Source organism: Aythya marila (assembly GCF_965140915.1).
Source record: "Aythya marila genome assembly, chromosome: 17".
Lineage (NCBI taxonomy): Eukaryota > Metazoa > Chordata > Aves > Anseriformes > Anatidae > Aythya > Aythya marila.
The window spans coordinates 9,606,358-9,623,592 of NC_139058.1; the positions used below are offsets into that span (position 1 = coordinate 9,606,358).

Here is a 17,235-nt window from a genome sequence, read left to right on the forward strand (position 1 = left end):
TCTTTTAGTGTTGTCTGCCTTTACTGAAATTAAGGACCTTAATTACAAAGTATTTAAAATTTAGCTGAATCATCTTACAATTACTCATCTAAATCTGAAGGTATTTTCTAAATTTAAAGCTGCATCATTTCTTGTTGATTCAGTGGCCAAAGAAGAAAGTTATCACTCTCGATTATGACCGTGTGCTACTACTATTAGTTGCTTTAGTTCCCCAGTCCATGTCTCAGCAGTCAGCCGGTCCTATGACTGCTCCCAGATTTAATACTTTCCCCAGCATAAGAAAACCATGCTCTTCCAAACTTATCATGGCCTCAGCAGAATTACTTTTATTCATGCCATCCCTTTTCATACTCCAAGACACCATTCATACACACACCAGCAGACCAACTTGCCCTTATTCTTGGCAGTTCTGAATAAGGCATACCCTTCAACGCCCATTTCAGGTCACAATGCTATCCCACCAAATTTTCGTTACAGGTATAATAGAGTTTTATGTCCTACACCAGAAGTTCTCGTTCCTCTGGTTTGCTGGCTACACTCCTTGCATTACTGTGCAAATATCTCAGTCCTTGCCACACCCAGCTTTCTGGCTCTTTTAGCTCTGTACAGCCTTTTCACCAATTACTTACCTGATTAATGTTCTCATCAAGTGGAGCACTTTCCTCCTCTATGCTATCCATCACTTCCCCCTCTAATATTCTCTCTTGTTCTGTTGTTCTCCTCTGCCCGTGTACAGACATGGGAACGAATCAAGTCTCTCCCACATACTTTTAATTCCTTGAAGTTCTCCTCATCATGTCAGGCCAGGCAGTCCAATGAGACCTACACCCTGAATGCAGGTGCAGAGCCTATCTACTGAGAAATGTTACATTTATAAACATCCTTCTCCTAGCCATATAGCAAATATTCTTCAGAAATCCAGTCACTGAGTCGTCATCATCATCCTATTGCATCCTTCATTCAACACCTTAAGATTGCTGACTGGTATTATAGACAAGAAGATAAAAACCTCGTTTTGCACTAATAGGATATTTCAATATCCCCACAAGTCAGGCCTCTGCGGCATTTTGAATAATCCAAATATTAACGTGACTGTTTTTACCTAGCTATTCACTTTCGTTAACCTCCAGAGCTTTACTAGATCCCTCTAGTTCTTCACATTTGGTCAAAACTAGCTCAAAAGGAAGAATAACAGCACAACTATAAAAGCAACTTTAAGGACATCCGCATCCCTAATAACAACTTTAAACAGAAGTTACATCAATGACATGGCTTAATTTTTGGTGTCAGAAGAAACTACCAACAGATTTTTGCCCGCCTTTCGAACAGCAAATATACAGTCACAGAAACTACCCAAAAGCCTCCTTAAAAGAGCACCAAACACATTCTTTCACTTGTCTGTGTGCAGCACAGTGGGGAGAGGGTTAACTAAAGCACAGTTTCAAAGTCTGAGTGTTAGATTTACTTTACCATCTCCATTTAAAAATATATTTAGAACATGTTCCTGTGAAATACCGATGCTACTATTTTGTAGCATCTCTAAAATAGCTTAAAACTCAGAACGACGACAGACTTAACGCTGTGACGACAACGCTGCGAAGTTCACATGATTCTCTACCAAGCAAATTACGTGGCTCAATGGCAAAGAGCTTCTTAAAACAGTTTTTGGGCACAGCTTAGTCATGCCGTAGAGATATGAGTTTTGAACTACGCCATAGTTAGAATTTAACTCGTGCTTTCAGATTCTTGCTGCACTGTTGTTAGAAGAAAATTACGGGTCCCTTCTCTTGTAAGGTACACAGAAAAAGAATTGCACTGGCCAGGTTGTCAAGAACACAAATGTGAATGCTCAAATTTGTGATTGTGTTCACAAAAAATAAATAAATAAATAAGACAGCTCAGTATCCAGCAGCTTTAGCAGAGAACCACCGCTGGTAGGTAATAGGCCCCCGAAAACATACATGAGCTTGCGAAGAGTAAATACACCAGCTTGCTTGGCAGATCGAAGTTCTCCACGTAAGCACATGCAGCATAATCAGAACAGGTAGCAATAAACCAAGCTCCCTACCTAGTCCAGCAGTGTCACCCAGCACAGTTTGAGTGATACACTCATACAACCAAAACTGTAATTCAGAATTTAACCTCAGGCCTATGTGTCATTTTGACTTAATTGCAACATGATTTTTCCCTGCCATGTAAGTCTCTTAGACGACAAACTCTCCTCACCTCCAGCACACCTACTCAGGCTGTTATATTGAAGTGCAACTCTGACAACTGAAAAATATTTGTAGTATTAGCCCCACAAAGTGAAAAAGTTTGTTAATAAAGTGGTGCAGTTCTATGGAACAAACTCTACTTTCAAATAAAAATAAGCAGATGATCTTAGGAAAAAAAAAAAAAGGAGTTAAAGTACTGATGAAAAACAAGGAGACATTGGGATAAGTGGTCTTCTTAGCATTACCTGGACAGTCAACTTCATCACTCTCGTCCTCACAGGTGGGCCATCCATCACACTGCCAATTTGAAGGGATGCACTGGATGGTACCACTCCGACATGCAAACTGCCCTGGGGTGCAGCGGAGCTCTAGGAAAGAAGAAAGTTGTGTTACTTATTCCTCTGAGTCCAAATACATATAACGTAATGGACAAAAGCTCTGGATAACTCAGCCTGCTAAAAACTATTGAGCTTCAGATCACTTCCATATTTCAAACTGGACATTTACAGGCTTTAACAGACAGGAGAGCCTGCGTACAGCGTTTGTGAAAAAAGTCTATCAGACATCCGTAGTAAAAACTTCCTCATAAAAACACCACGCAAGATCTAGCTGGCAGATTTTTGGTTCATGCAGTCACACACGCACTTCAGTTCAGCTTTCTCTATGGCAAACAGTACTCTGATCTGACCATGGCAGACTCTGCTCTTACGTTTTCATCATCTAGAAAGAATGGATAAAGAAAGGATATCATTTAGCAGTAGGTTTCCCACTTACGAAATACTAACAGGAATACAAGTTGATAACACGAGAACAAAACAGTTTCTCAGATTTCTAAATTGGATTTTCAAAACTGATTCCAAAAAAGTGACACCATAGTTTCTCTTAAGTCTGCTCCTTTCACATATCTGAAAATAAGTTGGTGTCTTTAAGAGAAGAAGAGGAAAGGAAACCCACATCCGCACAACGTTCCCAAGCCCAGGTCTAGCTGGAGAAGCTGCAAGCTCAGGAACCCAGTAGCAGCCATCACCACAGTGAGTGTTCCCCTTTTACTTCTTGCCATGCACTTAAGACAATTTGCTCACTTGCCTCAGAAGCAAAGTTTAACAACAACATGCTCTGGTAGCTTTTACATGCTAGATTATGCAATGAATTCAGAATGCAATTTCCACTGCAAGCAGTAGGTACGCCAGGCCCCACCCAGACTTGCACAACTGTCCAGCCCAACTTCGAGCCAGTTCACGTAACTATTTGTAAAACAATTTCCATATTGATGGACCTGTTTTCACTTTCTAGCTCACACTCTTTTGTAGAATTCCTGTGTATCAGCAAATCCTTTAAAAGAAACTGCCAGTATCTGCAAACTTGTAGTGCCTGCTGCTACAGCACTACTACCTACCTGCCGTCATCACACTGTCAGTCCTAATTAGCATTATAAAAAGTACAATTTTTGTCAATGCTTTTAAAGGTATCAATTCCATCCATCAAATGCCAGAAAGTAATAATTCCGCTTAATTTTGTGTTCCTCACTATATTTTGCAGGGAAAATCTGTCTATACAAACGGTGAACAACTCCAAGCTTGTTTGCAGACTGCGGGTCTGTGAGTGATGAGAATCGATGCGCTCACCTTCACACCAGACCATCACCCTGCAGCTTTCCTCACAACGGTGGTTCTCAATATTGCACTGCTTTGGGTAACGGCAGTTAAGCTATGCCTCAAGAACTAGCACCTCTTACTAAAAATAAAAATCAAACAAGGGTTTAGAAAGTAATGCACACTGAGCCCTGACTTTGAAAGAATGAAGCAGGTAGCTGTTTTTATTGATGGGGGAAAGGAAGCTCTAAGGAATTTACAATACAGATGCATGTTCTCTCATCCACAGTTTACAGCTTAAGAGAAGAAGCTCTATCGCAACTGTCACCTTCCCGAAATGCACGTCTAAACTAAATCAAGGCAGAGGTTACGTTTAAATTTCCGGACAACACAGCCATGCAAAATAAGATAAGCAATCACCCACTGTCAACCAGACCCATACCCACATACCTAATAATTAGTATAGGATATTGTTTGATAGGCTTATTGTTTGATCGTAGACTCAAACCCACTTCTTTTGAAGACACCCAGATATTAAAACAGCATGAAACAGTGCCTGTTTCTCTCCAAATCCCAGAGCTGCTCTGCTAGCAGAATGGAAGCGGACACATGCTCCTCGTACACCACCTACCCAGGTCACCAAAGCACAAGGAGCTCAAGCAGACCTGCCTGACTGCTCCCGGCAGCAGCATGCGACAGCAGGATGAGGAGCGCTCTGACCCAGTTAGAGTTTGATTCAATCCAAACTGCTGACAGCAAAGAGCACGGTGGAAATATTACAAGCAGGGAAACAAAAATAAAAAAATAAAACCAAGAAACCGCCACCACCCCACACACCTCGTAGCTTAGGTCACACGTGATGACTTTTTTCCCCTGAACAAAACCTGAAGAAATTTATTCAGCCCAAAGAAGGGAAGAAAGTTTGTGATTATGGGAATAAAAGGTTAAGCTTCACTTGCCCAATGTAGCAAGAAAAAAAGATAAAGATAAAGCTACAAAAAAATACAACTGAAGTTGAAAATTAAACTCAAATTTCAAGTTCACAGGAAAGCATCAACTCAATAAATCATCGCAGCCTGTTTTACCACGGTTTGCACAGCATCAGCATGAAGCATAAAGTTTCTTAAGAAGTTCAACCACTGCCATTCCAAGTACTGAATTTACACCGGAGCCTCTGGAAGATGTTTTCAACACGAGAGGCTGCTTTCAGCCCAGCTACAGGTTTCCATTACACCTTCCTCCAACAATGGCAAAACGCAATTCAATACTTCAAATGAACCCTTTCAACCTGCTTGTCGCCCGATTTCAGTGGAAGTTGCACACAGCTGAGAAGAAAGCTGCTCTGCAGCCCTACCTTTCACAGACAGCACCCAGGAAAGCATGTGGGAAAGCCTGCGAAGTGTACTTCGTGTCTCTCTTCAGTTCCATATGCACTATTTTAGGTGTGATTATGAAAATTAGGTTCAAATAAGCAAACAGCCCCATCCCCACATTTCTGTCATTAAAACCTGCCAGTTACGTGCCGTAATGTGGCTGCTCCTTGCATTACAGGCAATCCCCTATGAAGAAGGTGTATACACGAGGGGACACAAAACACATTCATTTAAACACGGCTCGGGTTAACCAGCAGGGCACTTGGTCCCGACGGAAAGCACACCCCGTCAGGTTCACTCATTATTTCCCAGCAAGGAGCAGGAGCTGCTGGGCGATTCTGCTGCAGAGAGAACAGTGACACTAAAGGGCATGGTTGCAAAACCCAGTCTCCAGACGCTGAAAACACCACCAGTAACGCTTCCTGAGCTACCCGAGCCCTGAGCCCACACCTCCCTGCATGACCAAACTGCTTTATTCATTGTGCAGCGTCTGGAAGAGCTTCAGCTTAATTGTTCTGCTTCTGGTTGCTGCCCATCGTGTTTTAGCATGAAAGGCACACAACACGCAGCCACCTGAGGAAACCTGCCCACCTCTCCCACCTGGACTCCCCAGAGGGGGCTGCGCTCAGCTGGGACATCCCTGGTGACCTGCTTCTGTGCCAACTCTGATAGTAACTTGCAGCAAGAGGATGAGGAAGAAAAGCATCTCAAACTACCAGCTCCTCTCCTCTCCCCCTGCTCCAAAACAGCAGCAAAGCAGCACTGCACACACCTAATTGCTGCCAGCTGTTAAAGCAGAAAGATTTTTGGTATTGTTAGGAAATATGAAATGCAGTAAGTTTGGCACCTGTTGCAGCACAGGTACAAACACATCAAGCAGTGGTCAACAACTGGCCACAAGTCAAAAACTGGAAACACAGCCACCTCCTGTACTCACATAGGACACAGCAAGTTAAATCAGCAGAATTAGGATCCACACAGGAGCTTCTAGTGTAAAAGGGTACTTTTGCTTGTAAGAATCAAACAGTCTTTTCTCTGGTGCAGCACAAAATTTAGTATACAAGTCTCAATTCCGAGCAAATGTATCTATTCATTGGGATGAAGGGAAGCAAGCAAACAATGGAAACAGCAACAGTTGTAGCTCTTTACAGGGCATAAATTTACAAACCATTACAAAGTTCAAGGGTGCGAGAATGTGAAAACACTTCAAGCAGCAAGGTGTTGTTATAAGTCGTCTTCAATTCGCCATCTCAAAGCACTTCTAGAATGTTAACCCTCAATCTTGCCAGCTACTGCATCCTTCTGTCAGTGCCTAAAATGAAGCGCAGGAAAATGGCACAGCTGGCCAAAGGCTGCCTCCGAAGAGATGAGACTGAGAGCAGGGGCCAGCTCTCCTGGATGCGGCTCCTGTGCTCTCCCTCCAACACCCCGCACCTTGCCGGCCCACCAGCATGCTCCTACCTGAACTCACGTTTTTCTTTCAGAAGCATCACCCACTAACATATAGTCTCCGGCCACCTGTTCTCTCTAAGCAGCACCTAAGAGCTACAAATTGGCCAACGGGAGCAAGAAACAAAGAACACCTTAGCTTTATAAAAAGAGAAAAAGAAAAACCAGTCAGACTTTGTATCAGTTCTACAAGCTTAACATATAGCACGATATTAAGCTTACTGTCAAGCAAAGGCCAAAAAAACAATATTGATTTAATGGGACGCATCATTAGGTAACATAATCCACCCTCGGGAGTCACTCACCTGAAAGCAGCTTTGCCAAAGCTAGCGGCAGATCTGTAGTTTGAAATTTAAAACAAAACTTACAGCGCAGTTGGAAACTTAATCAAACACCAGAAATTCCAAGCGAGATTGTAAATACATTTAAACAGTGCCATATAAACAAGTCTCCGTCTCATTTAGCTGCCAAGTATTTTTTTCTAAGTTAGGCACTAACAAAATCAACAAGATTTTTGACTAAAATAAGAATCCAGGTTTTATAGGGGGAAAAAAGTTATCAAAGTGGTTGTTCGCACTGCCACAGAAAGCTTTTGTCCCAGCAAAGATTTTCACAATGCCATGTCTAACGCCAGATGTTTCACTGCACCCATCACGTAGTTCAACACAGGGTTCAATGAGCTTCCTCCCCCCTGCTTTTATGGCACACTCATTTCCAGATTTTCTGCTAAGTGCTCAAAATGGTCATTTACACATTATCTTCAACCAGGAAGACCGCATGACAGATGGATAAAACAGCCACCCGCACGTTTTAACTTCCAGCACAGTTTCGCAGGTTTCATAAAACAAACACCTTGTCTCCATTATAAGACGATGCAGGAAACCCTCCTAGGTTTAATCATCTCATTTAATCTTTCTGAATAATTGAGGACACTTCCCTTCTGGGGCCTGTACACGTGCAAGTCGCAGCGCAGTGATCCTGCAGCAGATGCACACGTGGAGTTGGTAAGTGTGCTGCACTGGGTGCTACACTAACTGCAACCTCTATTTCTTAGATATTTCATTATATTTCATTTCAAGCCTTTCAGAGCTGAGTTTGGACAAGGACACCACTTATTTTCTTTGAAACTGGAACTAATTTCCTGCTTATCTTTCCCCTTTTTCATGCAAAGGGCACAGGGATGATTAGTTCCTCAAAAGAAATGTTGTAATCGAAAGCAAGGCTGAGAGGATCCATATCCAGTACCTGTGACCAGTTCTCAGCACAGTAAATCTCATTTGGAGCTTCCAATATCAAATCAAGACTGTAACAGCCACAAGAAACAAAGCGTTGATTCAATACAAGTCCACCTTGCTAGTGCAGTTTTCTGAATTAATTTGATGAGCTCGCTTTGAAAGAGCAAGCTTCTGACCAAATCAGACGTCTGCCCACGTTAACATAAAGCCAGACCAGCAATGGGTAGCTCCCCTGCAACCAGAAAAAAAACACGTGCTCCAATGAATGCAGCAGAAATGCAGTGTCCAGCTCTAGCATCAGTTAATGTGGGGGTGTGTGCCCACCAAGCTCATACACTCCATTTACTTAGCTCCTACAGAAGCCTCCTTCTGATCACACTTGGATTGCAGGTGCTTTTTTGGCAGCAGCAGAACTACTTTCAGCCCCGTGCTAGCAGAGGCTGCCCTGCGAACAGGGCCGGGACCCTCACCAGACTGAGGTAAGAAAAGCTTTCACCACTGAGCAGAATCGCAGCTCTGCCCCACCACGAGCTGCACCAGGGCACAGCGTGGAGATACCAGAAGCAGCAGAGGTGGCAGTACATCTGTGCGAGGGGCAAAGCCCACCAAGCTCTGAAAACTCCTGCCAAGTGACACAAGCCAGCTACCCACAGACCTTTCTGGTCTACAGGCACTATTTACCCATCAAAACACTTCTGAGAAAACAAGCTAGGGTGACAGAGTGTTCAATACTGTCTTACAGGTTTATTTAGTCTGCCTCAATTGAAGACCAAGACATAAAAGGAACTCAGCCCAGTGAAATTCTACATCCAATAAAAGTGCCAGAGGCTCCGTCTCAGGTGTATATATAATAAACATCTCCCATAAAGCACTATGTGAGCACATCAAGGTTCTCAAAATCCACATTTCAGCCTTATATTTCCAAGACACCAATGTTTACCATCTCAAAGACCCAGAGAAAAAAAAGAACACTTGAAACCAGAATCTCCCAAGCTAGAAGGGTATCACTGACACATGGCCCTTACTTTTGGGCCACACATTGCTAACCCCAGTTAAACCACTGGTGAGACAGCAACCAGCGGTGTCAGTTCACAATTTAAGAAGTCAATATTTGCATGAGGCATACAGCTGGGGAGCTACAGCTCTGAACCGAAGCCTATAAAATACAAGCCCCACTTCAGGAGAGAGCTTTGATACAGAGATTAAATTCAGTGACTGCAGTCACTGATGATGGAGGTCTGGTTCTTCTAGTCACAATGACTTAATTTCTCTTTATTACAGAGATTCATCAGTCAGTAAAGTCTGATACATTAAGATACTCTTGGTAGCTAACATTACTGATGCGTGTTAGCTTTTAGTGTTTACACAGCTAGCCCTGATTTGAATCTATTTCAGTTTTTAAGACAAGTAAGTGGCACTTTTCATCTCCTATGTTAATTATTTGTTCTTGTCTACTGAGCTTCATTTGTATGGAAATTGAAATTTGATTAAATGCACAAAACCAGCATTTAATGTTATTTCAATTATAAACTATTACTGTAACTGAAATGCATGAAATGGAAAAGAAACTTCCGCACAAAGCCACGTACTTCCAACTTTTAATGAACACTGCAAGTTGTGTGCGTACCTTGTTTACTTCACTGATTTCGTTCAGATTTCTCAAGACAGGATCTGGTAGATCCTTTGGCATAGCATTTATTTACAGACTGAAGGAAAACAAAAACAATTCCTGCTTTCGCAATGGAAGAGTTGCTCATTGTATCGAACCGGATGAATCAACCTGTAAGAGAATATTCTGATCACATGCAAAGAGGCAATTACTGTTATCAAAAGCTGACTGTGCATTAACAAAAACACCAACTACAAGTGCTTAGCCCAGTAACTCCTCTTATGCAGATGGTGTTTTGCCCATCAGGTCGTGCTTATATTTTATCACAATAAAGCTACACGCTTAGGTTAAGACCTGTACCTGCACGTTAAGACCTGTACCTGCACTTTCCACTATGGCTTCAATTCTAACACATTTAAGAATGAATGTATTAAAAGTTAAAGAGGCTTTTTTCTTAAATCACTGATCCTATATATCCTGACCCACAGTACACTGTACGAGCGTGATTAGATCCTAGTATCTTCAGCAAAGAGCCTAACCCCCTGAGCCCTGAACCCCTGGCGATTTTACCCAGCACCAGTGCTCAACAAACACCTGCAAACAAGCATGGGAAACAAACAAAAGCACACTCCCTAAGCATCTTCATTACAACAACACACAGAGCCCCAGAGCTAATATTTATGCTCAGGAGGAAGCATAACATAACCCATACTTCTCTAGATTGGTATTTACTGAAGCAAGAGAAATTTAAAATATTCTCGACAATTCCAGCACAATACCACAACGGTTCTCTTCATTTAATCCTCACTGGAGGCATGAAGCAAACAGAAAACCCCTCTCCACTCTACTTGAAAAGCAGTTTTCTTGACTGAAGCTTCTCTTGGACCCACAGCCGAAGTTCACGGGAGCAGGTACCGAATCTGGTACAAAAGTGCTTGCTGAAAGCGTGCCAGCACGTAGAGAGCCCGACAGCAGCCCGGGTGCGATGGCTCGTGGCGGTGAGAAGTCACTCGCTGAAGGAGAGCTTTTAATGACAGAAACGACGCGAACTGTGCTTGAGGATGCTCCGACACACGATCCTTGAACAGGTTTGCTCATTTATTTTTTTTTAACTTGTCTTTGAGGTACCGAGCACCCACAATCCCACGCAGACCACTCGCAGAAAATGAAGTTGTACCTAAATGGTACTTCCTCTCAGCTACACATCGGAGAAATTTTCCCTACCCATTCGTCCCATGGCAGGTTTCTTAATGTCACCTGGCAAATCTTACTGCCATTACTTGTCTTTAAATTCACCCTTACGCTACTCCTCAGCGTGGCAGGGTACGTACAGGCCTTTAAAACAAAGCTGCAGTAGGAAAAAACAGAGTATGATAACAGCACTTTATTTTCAAAGAAAAATTGTATGTGAAGCTCACAAGTCACCATCAGACAATTATTCATGCCACAGATGAAATAATAAAACAAAGTTTCTCAGTAAAGTTGTTTCTGTTGACTGTTTTTCAGATTAAAAGCCTCCAGAAGCAGAGTGCTGCACCTCTGTCAGCTCCACAGAAGACACACTGCTCACCCATGCTGCTGAAATTGTGCCTCGGCACAACCCTCGGGTCACCCAGCTTTGGTTGGTCATGGCCTGCGCGTGGTCAGGAGTACAAACACCCAACAGGGCTCTGTGCTACACGTACAGAGCCAAACACTGCCAGTATCTCCTCTCAGCCCCAGCAACTCAAAATTAGAGACTCTAACCTTATTTGTCCCTACAAAGTGGTATTATAAATTCAAAAATAAGTGTATGTTATAGGCATTTGATTTCTCTGCATGACCTCAGCATGCAGTTTCATGAACTAAAACTGTGACAGCACTCAGCTGAAAACTGTAAAACCTAATGAATAACCCTAATGACCATTCTGTGCTACTCAGTGTTCTGTCACAGTAAGTTATGCTGAATGACCCTAAAGATCCATCAAAAGATTTTACATCGCGTTCAGGAACATTAGCAGGCTACTTCCCCTCGTCCCCCCCACTCTCATCGATAACATACCTACACCCTGCAGGAGCTTGGAACTGACCCAGTTTCTTCTTGCTCACAAGTGTCATTCACTCCAATTCATTGTCTGCTCTTTGTCTGCAGGGTAGATTCAATGCCAGAAAGGATTTAAAAAAAAAAAAAAGAGAAAGAAAAAAGAAAACACACACACACAACACAACCTTAGGCAGTGCGAGAGACCCGGCACTCAGCCAAAGCAACAACACCAGAGCTTCTTGAATGGGAACCCTGGCTGTGATTTCCTAGGTCTTAGAAAATACAGACTTTGTGTTTCATCACTGCAGCCACTTACTTATTCCTAAGATTGAAAAAGAAAAGAAAAAAAAAATCTAGTTCCCAATTCCCCAGTACCACTAAAACCAAACAGCAAAACCAAATTTGCTATTTGAACTGAGCTAAAAGACTGAACTATGCAATGCAGCACTATAGGCTGAAAAACATTTTATTTTCCTAACAGTGAGCGTAGCAGCTAAGCAACAGCTTGGCTTGCCTTTTTTTTCCCTAAAAAACTGCAATATTATGATAATAAGTAGATAGGCAGAAGGGAAGAGCAAAACACAGCACTGGCACAAGAAAGCATTCAATACAAAGCCACAGGTACTCAAGAAACCTTTCACATGGCCCACAATTAAAGCCTACGTTTCCACTACACTAACAACCTCGCTCAGGACTTCTGACGTGCACGTAAAGCCTGAGGTGGGACTTTAGGTTTTAGCACAACAGAGACTTAAACCCATGCAGCCCCAAATTTTTGCCCCTTCCCACTGCAGTGGCAGGCGAGCTTCCTACAGCAGAGGAAGTTTAGGGACGTGGGAAATGAGCCCGATGGAGTCCAGTGTCCTTGAGCCCCCATTACTTAGGAACCATGCTCATACACATTCAGAAACCAACCTCACACAAAACTTAAACACAGTCACATACGACACATTAACTTGCCCAACAAATGCAGCAACAGACAAAAAAACATTAGAAAGATACCAGTAGTGAAATGCTCAGCAATTCATCAATTCAGTTAAATAAAAAAGTACCATAAAAAATGGACTTTGCCCCTCACAGTCCACACCCTCAGGTCAGGACAGATTATCCCACGTACACCACGAATACTTAAACCGACGTGGCTATTTGGGTGCCTCGGCTTAGCTATGTCCTGGTTCCATCCCCAGTCCTCACACCTCAAAGCTTCACCTCCTGAAAACAGCTCTTATGCCAAGATCCTCATATTGCCATGCTTTAAAATCTTTTATTAATGTACAAGGACCCTTCTTGGACATTTTCTTTTTTTTTTTTTCACAAAGCTGGGGCTATTCTGAACAAGGAAAAAGCATCATGTTCTCAGCTGTACCGCAAAAGCTTGGCAGCATTACCCACACCTCTTTCCTCACAGAAGACATCCAGACTGCTCCCCATCCCGTACCTCCTCCAGCACGCCCAGAGCCACCTGGGACTGCAAAAACCACCCAGCAGAGCCAGCATCCCCCGAAGGAGCAGGCTGGCCATCAGAGGTACTTGCACACAAGCACCATTCTTCCACAGTCTGTGCGGATGATGCTTGCTGGAATGCTGCTCAAAAGAGATCTAGGAAATCTCCTGATAAAAGCAATACAGACAGCACTGCTAGATCTTATTACCTGCTAGGTGCCTACCTAAAACTACCTCAAAAATTCTAAACATGTCAGAGTAGCTCCAAACAATCATATCCTCAGGGTTAGAGAAGCATACATGCTATCAGGCCAGTAACAGCTAAGGCACAACATTTGTTCTTACGCAAAGCTTTCCTTCCACTTAAGAAGGATCACCAGGGAAAGAGTATTCCCCATGACCAAGTAAACTGTAGGCGTAAAAAAAATAGCAAGAAAACAGTCACTACAGAGACAAGAGAGGAAAACTTAAATCTGAAGTTTTACGTGAACTACACGAGTATTTTCTTTACGTCAGGTTTCAACAAGAAGAGTATTCAGATGAAACACGATAAGAGCAATTCAAGAACTATCAGAGCAATCAAGGCTAATTTGTAGCCACCATTAAACTGAAAGTAGGAATTGCCAGATTTCAGGAGTATTAGGAAGCCGTCCCATTTACTTCCAACAAGACAACACATGTTTCTGCTTTGCAGGAAAACAGAAAAGCGAATGTCACAACATCTTTTTTCAGTAAAGGATTCAGAAGCTTTTAAACATATCCTTCAACTTTCAATCCAAACAAATTCAATCAAAGTGCACAATTTAAGGTCAAGCGTGTACTAAGAGTACCTTGCTGGGATAGTCTTTAATGCCAAGCAAATAGGTAATGAAATTCTAAAATTCCATAAACTAACCCCATTTCTTAATTTTAAAACCAAAGGATCATGGAAGAAGCTCTTCCCAGGGCCCTAAAGGTCACGGTCTTAAACAAGAATTTAAGAATTAAGAGAGACAGGAAACTGCCCAGCAGGGTGAGGGCACCACAGAAGCATTTGGGCAATGCTCTCAGACACACGGTCTGATTGTTGGGTGGTCCTGTACGGAGCCAGGAGTTGGACTCGATGACCCTTGAGGGTCCCTTCCAGCATGGGATATTCGATCATCCTATGATCTATATGCACGAGCACTATTCAAATGCCGCCCACACTAAAAAAGCTTTTGCTCATGCTTTGTTTTTTCCCTTTATCTTGCACCAGACTTGAGGAGCAAGCGCCCAGAACACTTGAAAGCAAAAATTTGATACACAGAAACATTCTGACCTCGGATGCTGAAAACACATTTTATCCTTTGCAAAGTAGCTAGTGCAGAAGCTGTCATGTACCAGAGCAAATGGCTCGTGCCTTGAATAGCATTCCAGTGCTCCGGCGGAGCCGAACACGACAGGAATGCAGCCAGCGCTAGCCCCTGGTGCGTGTGTCCGCAGCGTGCGAGACCGCGTGCTGCCTTCCTCCGCAGTCAAATGAGTACCTGGAGAGGAGTTTCATATATCAAAACCCCAGCTTCCACCAGAAGTCAGCAAACAGAAGTGCAACGCGTTCACAAAGAGCCACTCGACCCACCCAGAGCAGCGGATTGCTCCCCGTGCTTTCTGCCTGCTCTCGCACTGCCAGCGCCCTGCAGCTCCTCAACCCCCTTCCATTATGTGAGCGTGTCAGGTATCACAGCACAGAACTTTGGCTTTGCCATTTTTTAGCTGTCACAGCAACAGAAAAATTACTCTCATCCCACCCTGTTGTGCTTAGAAAGCCACAGATGAGCACTTAACACAATGCAGCATCCTTGGGCGATTTATCTCCGCTCTTCCACCAGAACTGGGGGGTGCTTCTGAGTAAGTCTTTGCACTTGGCTGCCTCTGCTGCAAGACTCCCAATTTACCCAGCTTTTCATCATTCACTCCAAGATCTCAGTAACGCAGCACCTTTGTGTTAGTTGCATTTGTGTTTGTCGCATTTTAGCCAGTAAAGAGCAATTTAGGCGTAACAATTTTATGAATTCAGAAATAAAACAACTGCAGTTTTGACCATCCCTAGAATAGAAAAGTTGCAATGTATTTTACAAGTGTGGCATACACAAGGCAAAGTGCACAAACTCAAACCAAGCAGTCATCAGAAGATGGATAATTTGTTTTTTTTCTGTTGTTTTTAAAGTGTATGGAACAAAAAACGTCGCTCTTAAGGCAGAAGAAATCCTTTCTACTCAAATCACTAACAAAATGTGAGCACAGACAAAGCAAATTCATAAATACAAACGCTGCAGGACAACACTCATCCAGAGCTGCATAAAATCCCTTCCTGCTGCCCGTGCCAAGGCCGTGCTCAACTCCAGCCCCCAGACCCGAGCCCAAACTCAGCCCCGGAGACACTTGGGCACTTCAGTCACAGCACCAGGGCTGCCGCAGGAAAACACAGCTGCAGCCAGCACGGAGGCTGCTCGTCCTTCTGCAAGAAATGCCACCTCGTACCTTTTTTTCCACCAGCTTTGGTCTCCACAAAGCCTCACTGGGCACCCCAAGTAATTCAGCCCAAAGAGCAAGAGGTAAGGGGAAGCACAGCACAGGAAGAACATGTAAAGGAGAGGATACAGCACAGGAAATAGAACTAATAAATTAAAGTACAACAAGAAGAAAATCAGTAAGTTAAAGGACAAAACTGAAGCAAAAGCCTAAGTGCAGTCAAAGAGTCACGTAACTCACACAGCTGAACCCACCTTTCCGTGCTCAGAGCTGGCTGACGGCTGCAAAGCACCAGTCAATAAACAGTGGAACCTAAATTCACAGTTAGATCAACCAACTTTAATTTTAATTAACTAGGAAGCTGAATGTTATGTTGTTTAGCTCCTGTTAATGAGGCAACTATCAATTCCCATTAAGCTTAAGAAAATTTGTATTTCTCAATAATCTAATCAGGAGGCAAACGCTGGCAACCACCTCCTCAGGAGCTCCATACAGCCACCATCGTTACGATGCTGTAGCCAACACAGCGTCAGCAGGCTGACCCTATAACACAAGGGTAACACCAAAAATTTCATGGGAAACCACGCCATGCCAGAGGGTTGGACAGTGTGGGGAACGCAGATTAAAGGTTAATCCTGAACTCGCGTTTTCCAACAACTCAGCCACTGAGTTGTTTGAGAATTCACTTGCTACAGCTCATCAGTGACTTCACCAAATGATGCAGATTTCTCCTCGATTCTCAGCAGGTTGTGCACAAACCATACTGCCAGCTGTGTCAGGGTGTGTCTGAGCCGTGAGGGTACCTAAATCCTCTGCGGAGAGGCAGGCAGCCTGGAGCGAGGCCAGGAAGGACTGTCAGTGATTAAACACCGGTGGCCCTGGCACCAGGACGGGCTTGGGAAGCTGGCAAACTGCTCTTCAAAAGTGCCGCGCGTGAGAGATACGTGTGCAGTGCTGTATTTAGACAGGGATAATATGCTGCGACGGCAGGATGAGCAACAGATTGGCAAGTAGCTGTACCAAAGGAATCTGCTGCTCAGACTCTGTCACAGGAAATCATTAAAGACGTGCTAGACGGTTAGCTAGCCTTTGGGAACTGCCTGTGCCGAGGAGATTCGGTGCTGGGACAGGCAGGGGGACTGCCTCAAACCTCAGCACCCCTCCTGGCCTCTGGGCTGTAGCCGCTCACGGCGGGGCAGCAGGACACAAAGCGAGGTGTGCAGTATCGCACCCCCTCCCTTCCCGGCCCTACTGCCTGACAACTGGGAGCAGAACGGGAACTCCCGCGAGTCATGGCACAAGTTATTTCTGGGCACCCCACGGAGTGAAATGAAACCTCATAAAAGTTGCAAGAAATCACATTAAAAAAAAAAAAAACAACAGCAGAGACTTGAGCATTACCCAAAGAGATCATAGAGACAGCTACCACTCTTGCATTACAATTCAACACCAAAACCAGCCCTAAATTAATTCCAGGAGATGGAATAGATCGCTGAAGCCTCAGTGGGTTTTCTGACATTCACCAGGGGATTTCACATCTTTCCTTCTTAGTTCCTGAAGCCCTTAACTCTTGGATCAAGCTGTGCCATTCCCCTGGCACTGGAGGCACACGGGGCACTCTGACAACCAGCGAGGCTGCAGCAGTGCCCCGTGCTCTGCCACTCCTGTCCTCTGCCCTCATCTTAGTCCACTCCCAAATCTACCATGGGGACACAGAAGCCACATCTGTCCAAGTTCCCTTTCTGCCCCTGAGAACCCAACCCCACACACAAGCTGCCTTCTGTCTACAAACTTTTCTCCTC

General features: G+C 43.8%; 1 protein-coding gene across 1 annotated transcript in view; it reads right to left on the bottom strand.

Moving 5' to 3' along the window:
• Positions 1 to 17,235, bottom strand: part of DGCR2 (DiGeorge syndrome critical region gene 2) — a 48,431-nt gene that overhangs the window by 26,321 nt on the left and 4,875 nt on the right. Inside the window, exon 2 of the mRNA XM_082774233.1 lies at positions 2,462 to 2,584. Within this exon, the coding sequence (XP_082630359.1) occupies positions 2,462 to 2,584 (123 nt within the window). The remainder of the gene's footprint in view (positions 1 to 2,461; positions 2,585 to 17,235) is intronic.